The 12296-nt window shown below is 38.7% G+C and overlaps 1 protein-coding gene across 3 annotated transcripts in view; it reads left to right on the top strand.

The window, feature by feature from the left end:
• The first annotated feature begins 1692 nt into the window (after nt 1-1692).
• Nucleotides 1693-12296, top strand: part of git1 (G protein-coupled receptor kinase interacting ArfGAP 1) — a 23536-nt gene continuing 12932 nt past the window's right edge. Inside the window, exons 1-9 of one of the 3 annotated variants that reach the window (XM_007566754.2) lie at nt 1693-2102; nt 7203-7336; nt 7447-7559; nt 8751-8856; nt 10494-10580; nt 10696-10826; nt 10911-11005; nt 11643-11685; nt 12169-12195. In XM_007566754.2, the coding sequence (XP_007566816.1) occupies nt 2051-2102; nt 7203-7336; nt 7447-7559; nt 8751-8856; nt 10494-10580; nt 10696-10826; nt 10911-11005; nt 11643-11685; nt 12169-12195 (788 nt within the window). In that variant the 5' untranslated portion in view covers nt 1693-2050. The remainder of the gene's footprint in view (nt 2103-7202; nt 7337-7446; nt 7560-8750; nt 8857-10493; nt 10581-10695; nt 10827-10910; nt 11006-11642; nt 11686-12168; nt 12196-12296) is intronic. The other 2 variants (XM_007566756.2, XM_007566755.2) reach the window with 2 other exon arrangements.

Raw genomic sequence — 12296 nt, forward strand, 5'->3', positions numbered from 1 at the left:
CCATGAGTAGACTGGAGTGAGTCAAAGACAATGTTTAACTAGTAAATCAGCTGACAGAAAACCCCAACTTAGAAGTTTAATTAAATCTGCCCTCAAGTTTCCCAGTGACCCTTAAATTAGCACCCTAAAAATATAAGAAGATAATCAGTAAGAGTATACCAGCAGCTGGCAATGGTAAGATTTTGGTATAAAGTTGTTATCAGACAAAACTTCCTATTCTGTAGACTCTATTCCAGCCTTCTCTCAACAGCGTAGTAGGCATAGGATAGAAAAACACATCCCCGTATTTTTTCCTGGAAACAAATTTTACATTTTCCTGTAATCAATTTATTGTTTAGACCAGAATAGTTTTAGCCAGTTGTTGACTAATGTTTCAAAAAAGAGTAATGCCGTTTGGCTAGTGCTACTAGTGGGACTTTTGCCTTTGTTGAGGAACTCATGTGCTCATACTAGTTAGTTGGACAAAAGAGCAGCATTTCACAACTTCAAATCCAATCATCTTGACCTTTCCGGGTATGAAAATGTGTCATCTACAGTGGTGTTGTATGGACTGGCTGGCAGAGAGGTTAGGGTGATGTAGGACATGTATCAGAGCTGTAAGACAGTAGTGAGGTGTGCTGTAGGAGTGACAGAGGCGTTCAAGGTGGAGTTTGGAATGCATCAAGGATTGCTTTTGTTGATGGACAGGCTGCAGAACTAGATATGATACATGTGTGTAAATGGGAGTGGCACAAGTAAAACGCTGACCTTGCAGGGAGTAGATGTAAAGAGGGTATAAAACTTTAGGTACTTAGGCTTAATGATTCAGAGTGACAGAAAGTGTAGAAAAAGAGTGTAGAAGTATGTGCAAGCAGGTTGGGATAGGTGACAAAAGATGTCATGTGTGACAAAAGAGTATCAACAAGATTGAAAGGAAAGGCGTACAAGACAGTAGTGAGACCTGAGCTGATGAACAGTTTAGAGACAGAGTTGACGAGGAAAAGACAGTAGGCAGAACTGGAGGCTGCCGAGTTCAACATGTTGAGTTTCTCTTTGGAATGTTTTGGAGGTAAAGTCAGAGAAGCCAGAGTGAGAAGGTATGGAAATGTTCAGAGGAGAGACTGTGGTCATTTCGGTAAAAGGATGCAAAGGTTTGAGCCAGGAGGATGAGGGAAAGCTAAAAAAAAAATAGATTTATGGATGTGGTGAAAGAGGAAAATAAGTTGGTTTGTGTGAGAGGACAAAATGCAGACAATAAGACTAATTGGAGACGGATAATTTTATTGTGGCGACCCCTGAAGAGTAAAATCAAAAGAGAAGACACCAATCTTATGTTTACTTGTTTTGACAATTGACAGTAACTTGCTACATTTTATAAATAAACCTTTGCAAAGAAACATGCCTATCCAACAAATAATATCTACTACACTTCTATTTTGGGTTAGACCTGAGATAATAATTTGAAATATTTGATAAGAGTGGAACAGCTCATATTGAAAACCGAACCAAAATTGACTGGAGCACAAATTAATTGAGATTTCAGTATTTTAAATAAAATTTTACATATTTAATTTATTTTTAAAATGTCATATGACATTTATACGAAATTGTTTATTTACTGGTATAAAATCCAACTATGAAGGGACAAAATGGGAATAAGTAGATAAGGAATGGGGGTACTTCGAACCAATAATGATACAAACAGCTTACCATACAGACAAAGTGGCAGGTGGAGAGCTGCCGTCTCTCGGTGAATCGCAGGCAATGCAGGGGCCAGATTTAATTTAACGCATGTAGCTTCTTAGCAAGATGCGATTCATTTACAGACATTAACTGTGTCCACTTAACTTGGCTCTAGACTTGGAGTTCAGAAAGAGACCCACGAAGCAACTGGAAAATCAGTTTTCAGGCCGCCGGCAAAGCAAACCACGCCACCCGGCTTCCGGGGATTCAGGAGCCGCAAGCGATTGACGGCAGACGTCGGTCGGTCGGTGGCTCGAGGGGGAGGAAAGACGGAGCGAGCGTTCACATCGGCTCAGACATCCACCTCTCGGTTTCAGCCACCTTCGAGATGTCAAGAAAGCTGCACAGGACTGAAGTCTGCGCTGACTGCAGTGCGCCAGGTAGGGAGGGGGTAGATACATAAAAATAGACCATTGTGTCGGAACAATACATAGGAAAGCCGACGTGGTGGGCCAACGGGGCCGAGGTTTCTGTCACTGTCATGGGGTCTGCAAAGCAGGAAAACGGCCTGGACTCCTGAGCTTCGCTTAGGCCCAAAATAAATAGAGAAAAATAGGCGTGTTATCGGACAAGGGAACATCATTTAGCTAACAGCTGTACAGTGATAATGTAAAAAATTACTGAGTAGGCTGGATTTGACTATGATGGTATGTTTGGAGGACCGGTTTATTCACCGCAGCGGAAGATTTGGGTGTCAGATTTATGCTTGGAGGGACGTTTGTTTTGATTTTCCTGACAGGGATGGACCCCTTTACAAGTTAGCTTAGCTTAGCTGGCGATGTTGCTTTTTCTTTGCTGTTTTTTTTTTTTGGTCAGGATAGATGCCCTGACTTATTAGATCACACTAATCTTTAAAAGTAACCAATTTTATTGGTGAAATTTGTTTTTAGGTATTGGTTTTTGCGTACCGAACACGACTAGCTTAGCTTAGGACGCTAGCCATTCCTGCTAACTTTCGCTAAATGGTAAGTTGCTGCCACCTCGTAGTCTTGACTGCATTTGACAGCAGTCCCATTGAAACCCAAGTTAAAGTTATAATATTTGAATATAATTTCATATTTTTAATTACATTTTTAGACTTGGGGAGTGGGCAGTATATGGCGTTAAATGAAAAAGTTCAGTACTGCAGAACACAATATTGAACGCTAGCAATAGGTTTTAAAAAGCTCACATTAACCTTTAATCCATTCGGTATGGGATCCTTTTTATGACCTGAATGACTCCTTCCCCTGGAGCCCTTTAAATGAGATGGAAAGAGACAAAAGGGCAGGGAGATGTGTTGCAAAATTATCTTAACAGATGCACTGATCATGCTTTTCCCGGCCAACATTGATTTTCAATTTTCTTTGCCTGACCTGATTCCAATTTTGACAGATTCCAGATTTTCTCCCTCCCTTTTTTACTCTAATAGTCAATAAAATAAACACAAAAAACACTGGTCAAGATAATAGCATTTAATCACTAGTAATATCCTTATTTATTTTTAGTAGTCTCCAACAATTGCTTAAATACCAGAAATGATTGTTTTCTTCGTTTTCAGGTATTTAAAAATGGGGAGGGAAAAAAAAAAGATTTTCCATTATTTGATCTGCTGATCAAAAACAATTTGGTTGATTGACTTCAGACAAACCTTTTTGTTCACTTTCACAAATATAACCACATGTAAGCAAAATTAGTCATTCACAGCCAAATAACTATTACAATCCCACCCTTTTGAACCAGTTTTTGCTGTCACGTTTCGCCAGTTTGTCTTACCTTTTGCTTCTCGTTTACATTTACTCTAATGTAATGTCTGACATCAGACCAACTGGAAGTGAGCTCCTATTTTCTTGAGTGGTCTGACATTGTAGTTAGAGTAACGCATCCGTTTTTTCATAGATTAACTAGCAATATAGCTAAAAGGGGAATCCTGTTTATATTTAAGCATAATTTACATGTTTCTATTACTTTTTTTTTTATAATGAAATTATTTATTTTCATGCCGATGAGTGTTTCTTGCTACTTGCAGCATGTTTTGTATCAGATCTGTGGGAGCATATCCTCCTTAGGGTAGACATGTGTGAACTCAGACTGTCAGTCCATTCAGCAAAACGTCCACCTAACCTCTGGTGACATGCCACCCCGCTGCTACCGTGCTTTGTGTCGCACAAGGGGATCTCTGGTTGCCTCTGCTTCAAAGCACAACTTGTTCTCCTGATTCTGACCAAGTCTTGGGTGCCTTTAATGTCACACTTTGTGCACAGTTTTATAGCGGCTATGAATCATATTGTCATCCTTGTTAAACTTTTAGTAGAACATTGATTGTTTTAGAAACTGAGACTCTCGTTTGGTTGGGCTTGCCAAGATGTGTTTGGTGGCGTTTGTCTTTTTCTGATCCTGTTATTCATCATTAGTCCTTATTGTTTTAGTGCCTTTGGCAGGCTTTATGAACACTTCAATAAACAGTTGTCAGTTCTGGATTCACAAACTGGGGGCAGTTTTAGGCAAAATTATGTCATTCAGCAGCTTTGGCCAATAAAGCAGCGCTAATAGTCTATGCAGGTCTAATAGCTTAATGGTGTGTAGCCATCACATTGATTGGTGGGTGCGGAGTGGGTAGCCTAAGCTCTAAGAGATTTTATATTTATTTTAAAGATTAAGTAATTAAATTGCTGCTCTCTGAAGTTTGAAGCTGGTTTTCTAAACCAGGCAAACGGCATTCATCAGAGCTGTTTTGCATTTGCTGCAGCTTTTTCTGGTGGCAAACAAAACGTCCAAGTGTGTTGGTTCATCATATGATGAACCTTTTTAGCTCCATTAATACTCTGAACTAGGACAGTTTTATCCCAGTTTGAGAGTGACTAATGCAGACAGAGGATGAGTGTGTGTTTGCATTATTTGCAGCTAAATGTGGAGATACTTGTTTTGACATCAGTGTGCTAAGTTGTGTGCTGCTCACCACATCATCAAGGTCCTGAGAGTATGAATGTAGTCCAGACTCGATGATTTGTCTTTCAGTGTTTTTTATATATATACATATATATATATATATATATATATATATATGTATATGTAATTTGTTTTAAATCAGGGGAAAAAAAACATGTTACATTTTGGAAGCACCTTGTAAGTAAAAACTCAACCTGTATGTAATCTGTTTTTTTTCTTTGAAGGCTCCAGAGATTGTTTGGACCCCGTGATTTTTTTATTTATTTATTTTTGCCCCTGAGATGCGGATCAAATTGCATGTAGGCATAACCACATAATTGTTTCTCAAACATTTTGGCCGCTGCAGGCCCCTGTACCCATAGCTACTGGGTTAAGTGTGTGTTGGGTCTGTTTTTGTCTCCACACAGATACTAAAAAAAGTCTCGCTAAGACACAGATGTCCTCAAAAAAAACCCCCAAAAAATCTCAAAGTTTGGGATAGAACAATACATCATCAGTTTTTATAAATGAGGAGTTTTTTTCTGTAAGATTTGTCGGCACGTATTTAAGTAGATGCGTAAAAATGCATGCATACGGGTTGGCGTGGGGCGCTGAGAGAACACAAGAGCTAAACATGAAAAGGCCGACAATCGTGTCCTTCAGTAGAGACGTGTGTGGCACATTGCAAGTGTGCACAAGGCTTCACTGTTTGCAGGTTTTATGTTTATTTGAGATGTATTTTGATGTCGAGTTGAACTCTACGGAGCCCTCCAGGGGACATGGGGATTTTTGTTTTATTTTGCGTTCCTTCGCAAAAGGTTTTGCGTTCGCTCGCAATAATCTACTGATCAGTTCATGCGGCGTAATTGAATACTGTAAGCCTTTCTTACGGTGGCCGCCGTACTTTCTGCTTTAATACAAGGTTATATAAGGTTTTTCCATGAATATTAATATCTCGTTGTAAAATATCAGACATTTTATATCTTTTTTTTTAGTATAGAAAGACACCACAAACCTATGATATAAACAGAAACTTTCCGTAAGTAGGAAAGAAATAAAAGTACATCCAAACTATTTCTGAGTTATTGCAGGGTAATAAGTCATCTGACAGTTTTAATTGTGTCTCTGTTGTGTTCGTCTGAATGGTTTAAAGGGCTGCTTTCAGTGCCGTTCCATCTCAACCTTAACAGACATAAACATGCAGTAAATAAATCGATTTTTCAATCGAGGGGAACAGCTTAGGTCAGGGATATCAAACTCCAATCACTACAGGCTAATGTCCTGCTGTTGTACTTTTAGATCCCTCTCTGCTTCAACACATCCAAAATAAATATTTGTCATTAGTTAAACTGCAGAACTATATCTGAAGAATCAATTCAGATATAATTCAGGAGTTTTGGTTCATGGATTTATCCCATTTTGTCTGGACTGTGATTTTACATGCCTGGTTTAGATCAAATGGCTAAGATTAAGCCTATATTTCAACTTGGAGCATCTGTGGCAAGGCTTGGAAAACCACTATTCATTGACAATCTATCCAGTTTGACTGAACTTGAGCTATTTTTAGTTGAAAATCAGTCCGAAGCGTCAATATCTAATGGAAAGTTTCCCTCAAGGAATGCAGGTATTTCTACAAATGCAATGAATACAAATGGTTTCCACACATTTCAGATATGTTTGTTTGTAAAAATGTTTGAAAACCATGTATCCTTTTATTCAAATTCACAATTCAGCACTGCTTTGCTGTCACATCAAGCTGCAGTAACATTTCTTGTTGTAAATAAACAAAAAAGAAAATGTAAAGGTTAAGAGTGCTTTTTTTATTTGTAATGTATTGTTGCACATCCACAAAGTTTCAGCACTTGCATGTGTAAAAACACTTTGATATATTATCACAATTGTCAATCTTATGCGATTAACAAAAGATGCTTACCGCATGCACCGGACACTCAAAACTCTAAAAGCAAATTAACAAGGTTGCAGTGCCATTCCGAAATGTACTGCATTGAAAGGTCAGAGCTGATTTCATTCAATTGTCTTTAGCCATTTTGTGTCTATTGATGAAACAAAAGTGTATTGGATTTGACTGTAAGCAGAGCATGGATTGCAGCTTTCCAGGAAGAGCAGCAAAGTTTGTAATTGTTCCCTCTATTTTCCACATTTGCTTCAGTTATTCTGGATAAGCAGAATAAAATGATCAAAAGTAAGTCTGTCCCCGTTTCCATTGTTTAGGAAGTGTTATTGTGACATCATCCCGTGGCAACCCCCATCCCTTTTTTTGTTTTGGTTAAATAGCACCCAGGGGGACAGCTGGTGCCACCCACTGTTTACCTCGAGACACTCAACCTCTAATCAGTTTGCCGTATTTAGATCACGATCTCTTTACACTTACTTTTTTTGTGGACATATTGCTACATCAGCTTTTATGCAGTTCTGGAAAATAAATTCAGATTCCAGATGATTTGCTAGACATCAGCTCCAATTTTGCACCAGGAAGCTGACGTACTAAGCCGGGAGGTCTGTCACACACACATCCACTGATTGTGCTGTGCATCTTTTCGTTTGTTCGACAGACCCGGGCTGGGCCAGCATCAACCGAGGGGTTCTGATCTGTGATGAGTGCTGTTCAGTCCACCGCAGCCTGGGCCGCCATATTTCCATAGTAAAGCACTTGAGGCACAGTGGATGGCCTCCAACACTACTCCAGGTAAGAGCTGAGAGCTGAAGACCGTCTCTGGAGGAAGTAGGAAAACGGAGAAGTTTCCTGGATTTATGATGATGAACCTTCACGGAATCGTCTCATTGATTTCACTGCAGATGGTTCAGACTTTGGCCAGTAATGGAGCCAACTCCATATGGGAACACAGTCTCCTGGACCCTGCACAGGTGCAGAGCGGTCGAAGGAAACCAAACCCTCAGGACAAAGTCCAGTAAGTACACGACTTTAAAATACACAAAATTACACAGACACTCAAATTATTGGCCGTTTGTGAGCATAATTAATGTTTTCACTGACGAAGAGCAGGTTCTCTGAGTTGATACTTTAAATTCTGCAAAATGTTGACCTTTATTTATTATTTATGGTTCTGCTTTCTTGCAGTTCTTACTCCGCTCTCACAGACGTTTTGTCCCAGTATATTATTTGGCCTCTTTTGGGTTGAAATGTGTTTATAGGAGGGTCAAAACAACAGCAACTTGATCTGAAGGAAAAAAATATTTTCGCATTTCTTTCAAGTTGTATAAATCTGGAAGAAGTATTCCCTTTTACAACTCATTGAATTTGAGATTTGCAAAGCGAGTAGGAAAACTGTTGTATCCCATCAGCTCTGGTTCAGAGACCATTTATCTGCTGCTGGAGTTTATGTACAAAATGTGAAAATAATCCTTGACTCTCAGTTTTTATTATATTTTAGTGTTAGCTTTTTTTTTTTTCACGTAATAGGAAGGTATGAAAGTGGAAGGAATAGAAAGTTCTTTATGGTCAAAGTACAACAATTGTATTCATATTGGCACTTTCACTGAACCAAAAATGCATTGGTTTTGCAGCTACATTGTGATTCTAAAATGTATTTTGCAGCAAGAAGCAAAGATAGGGATTGCAGAGATTCCCTAAACCTAATTTCCAGTTTTGTTATGATCTGCCTCGCTGATACTTATTTTGCTTGTTCAGACATTCCAAGGAATACGACACAAATCAATCAATCAATGTTAATTTTGTTTTAATTCAATTCAACAGTCGTAATGTATCAAACATTTAAATGTGCAGCAGGTTCTGTGGTAGGAGTTAAAGATTTTAATCCAACAGAAAATGAAAGGACAACAATATCACCCCTGTCATATCAGAGCATATGTCCCTTTATTTTTTATTTTTTTTACCAAACTCAAAACAAGGTGTATAAAAATGTAATTATTTGCACACCTAAAAATAGTTTAGTTTTGAAATATTTTACCAGCTGATTGCCAGAAGAGACTGTATCAAGAGCAAATTTGTCAATTTTGATCACTAACTAGCCAATGGATTGGTGCATCATTATTCAGTCTTTATTTGGCATACTACTGCTACATGTGTTGCCCTGGGAACGATCTTTTTGCTAATCATCTCCTGTTCTTCTCTTGTTCAGTACTGCTAAGTCAGAGTTCATCAGAGCCAAATACCAGATGTTGGCATTTGTGCATAAGCTTCCATGTCGGGATGATGATGGTGTCACTACAAAGGATCTCAGTAAGGTCAGTATTTCACTTCTATTCACCTACATCCTTCTTTCTAAGTACAATATGACTTTAGCGCACAGACAATTGCCTGTAATAGTTTTGGAAAGAAATTCTGATCAGTTTGCTGAAAAAAATTATTGAATGCAGAGAATCGTGACCATGTCATTTATTTTTCCTCATAATAACTTTAGCTTTCTATTATTTTCAAATCCCTGTGAAAATGTGTCTAACATTGGATCTTAGAATATTTCAGATTCTCATAATCAAGTCGGATTCGATGTTCCAGTTAAAACTAAAAGTAACTTAACACTGATTCACTTTTTATTTTTAAACTGTTTTATTTACTATTTATCCTCATTTTGTTTGTTTTACCACATTATTGTTACTAATATGTTGCAGGTTTCAGTTTGAACAGATTTTTACATCCAGAATGGAGAAGTAATTGTTTCTCCAAGTACAAGTAGCACAGACAGTAGTCTGCGAGTCAACACCAGGATAGCTGTTGTTTCTCTCACTTTAAAGCTGCTTGTAGCTGAGCAACAACCTTCTTCACTGCAGAAATTTGCACTTTGTTCTTTGGAAACTTGTTTGTGGCGTTTCTAGTCGTAAATAAATCCTCTTTCAAGTGATAAGATTTTTAAATTTTTATTAGATGAAAAAAAATCATGACTTGTTACAACGTGTTATAATCCCTCATCCCAATGTGAAAAGACAAAAAATAAATACTAAGACAGTTACATTTATACAGAATCAATAAACGGTTAATAAAAAGAAATTCACTAGACGAGATTTGAAAAGTCAGTGAAAAGAAGCAGAAGACGCCTGAAATGGACGACTTCTGACCGACGAGTCCATGGAGGTGTTTGGCTGTGATTGGCAACAAAAATATATCAATTGAAGTGTTACTGAAGAATAACAATGGATTTTATTTTATGTTTTTTTAATGGTTTGATGTTGAGAATGGTGTTGATTTGAGCTGTTAGTAGTGGATCCGGCTGACTTGGCAAACTAAGAGCAGTTTATCCCTCTAGGACTAAGAGCCCCTTTGATCCATTTCGTTTGCAGTGGGGTGGCCTCCAAATGCAAATCGAACCCGTTTGAATGAACTTCAGACTGTTTTTGCTTCTGCCTTCTCCATATTTTAAGAAGGAAAACAAAATTATTTGACTCCAGGTTTATTCAATTTTTTAAATTGATCTTGTTATAAACATTAAACTATCCCTTAATTGAAATGATGAAATGGACACAAAGCATTTTTCTATCTTACCTTCAATCTGTTTTTGATTAAAAATGTGCAATAATAAAGTTTATTACCTAGTATGTCAGAGTCGACCTTCATCGTCTTGCATTCAGCTGGTGGGTAAGACGTTCGGCGGTTATGAATAGTTTAAGCCAATTAGCAAAGATGGACCTATTCATACTGTGAAGCAGCAGGCCCAAGCTGCAATGCTGCTTTTATCCACCGTTCACACACAAGTGCGCACACATTCTGTCTTCCTTATAATCCCCCCCACAGCAGGATGTGTTCTGGATGACACAGCAGGATGTATAATGATCCCTGATGCTGGGGAGTTCCAGCAGGTTAATAAAAGACTGCTGTCTCGCCTCGCCGTTTCTGCTCACTTCATGTCCTCTCTGCTTTTATTTGCTAGCAACTTCACTCGAGTGTGCGGACTGGGAGTTTAGAGACGTGTCTTCGCCTCTTGTCCCTCGGTGCTCAGGCCAACTTCTTCCACCCGGTCAGGAAACAAACATCCTCTTGCTAGCTTAACAAAAATAAACAAAAACAAAACAGCAGCAACCAGCTCTGTTCTGCGATGTGACTTGTGTTTGCGTCCGTTTTCGATGCTGCAGGAGAAAGGCACCACCCCGCTTCATGTCGCAGCGAAGGCGGGGCAGATCCTGCAGGCCGAGTTGCTCGTTGTGTACGGCGCCGATCCCGGAGCTCTTGATATCAACAGGCGCACACCGATGGACTACGCTAGGTACAACTGAAAACACAATCATTGGAAACGTGATTGGAACGTCGCGTGAACGACGATAAAGGATGATGCGTTTATTGTTTCCAGGCAGGCCGGCCACGTCGAGCTAGCAGAGCGTCTCGTAGAGTGTCAGTATGAGCTGACGGACAGACTGGCCTTCTACCTTTGTGGCCGGCGACCAGGTAATCGATTGACTTGGTCGAACAGTCCTTTAACTAAAACTGAAGAAAAACTGGACATTTCCCCGAAGTTTCTGATAAGACAAGACTGACACATTTGAGTTTGATTACAAGACAGAATTGAATATCTAAAAGAATATCTAGGGCTAGCTAACATTTCCCAAAACCTTGTGTCTGATGAAAGCACCTCTTGAGCAAATGTTTCATGATGTATATTTGATTTTAAGAAGCCAACAACAAAGACCACAAGAATAGAGGGGAAAAAAAACGCGGATGGTAGCATTCTGCCTTAAGATGATTTTTCATGGACGAGAGATGTCCTCATAATCTGATCAAAGATCCATCTGCCAAATATTGACAGATGGAGATGATGTTGTTTACGCTTATCCAACTGGGTCATTGCACATCTTTTATCTTCTACTCTGTTTGCCTTTTGAACAGGTTTAATTTGTTCTTCGCTTTGATTTCACAAGATAAATGCCACATCAAAAATGACAAACATTTTGAAATACTTATCAACATTTTTTCTACCGTATAGAAAATTATCATTTTAGCAGGGATGTGTAGATTTGTGAGCTTCTGTATATTCTGTTGTAGCTTTCAAACAATCATTAAGTCTCTACCACTCATTCTTTTTTAGATCACAAAAATGGCCACTATATCATTCCTCAAATGGCAGACAGGTATGGACCACGCCCTCAATTTTTATGTTTGAAACTGATCTCATTGTTGCTCAAATTGTTCTGATAGCATGAAGAATATCTGTATTAGCACTTGCAGCTGCCTAACCTGCTGCAGTTTCCGTTCAGATGTTAAAAGTGATGCAGTGTATTGCTCTTACCACATGGTGTCCTCATAGTAAATGTGTAGTTAGTCAAAATTGAAATGCGATGGTTTAATAAACTAGTTGAACACAAATTTCTTAATATTTTCTGTCAGAAAACAAAATTATACCTTAACCAGTTTTACCCATTTTACTGATGTGAATCTGGTTTCTAAGCCGCCATCTAACCTCCCCCTGCATCTGTTCTGTTCCGGTGGTTGATTCTTCATTATAACTATTAAAGCTGTTTTGATGTGGCATCTCTTCCCCTTCTTTATCTCTTTCTTCCTTTTTCTCACTCTTCTTCTGTTCTCTTCTCTTTCGCTGCGCTTGGTGGAGCCAGAGCTCGTCCTAAGTGCCCAACACAGAGGTATCTTTACTTTCCTTGTTCCTCCCTTCCGAATATCTCCTCCTCCGCTTGTTCGTATGTCTGTGATTTTTTTTTTTTTTTTTTTTTTTTTTTTTTTTTCC

This window comes from Poecilia formosa, unplaced genomic scaffold, assembly GCF_000485575.1.
Source record: "Poecilia formosa unplaced genomic scaffold, Poecilia_formosa-5.1.2 Scaffold198, whole genome shotgun sequence".
Taxonomy (NCBI): domain Eukaryota; kingdom Metazoa; phylum Chordata; class Actinopteri; order Cyprinodontiformes; family Poeciliidae; genus Poecilia; species Poecilia formosa.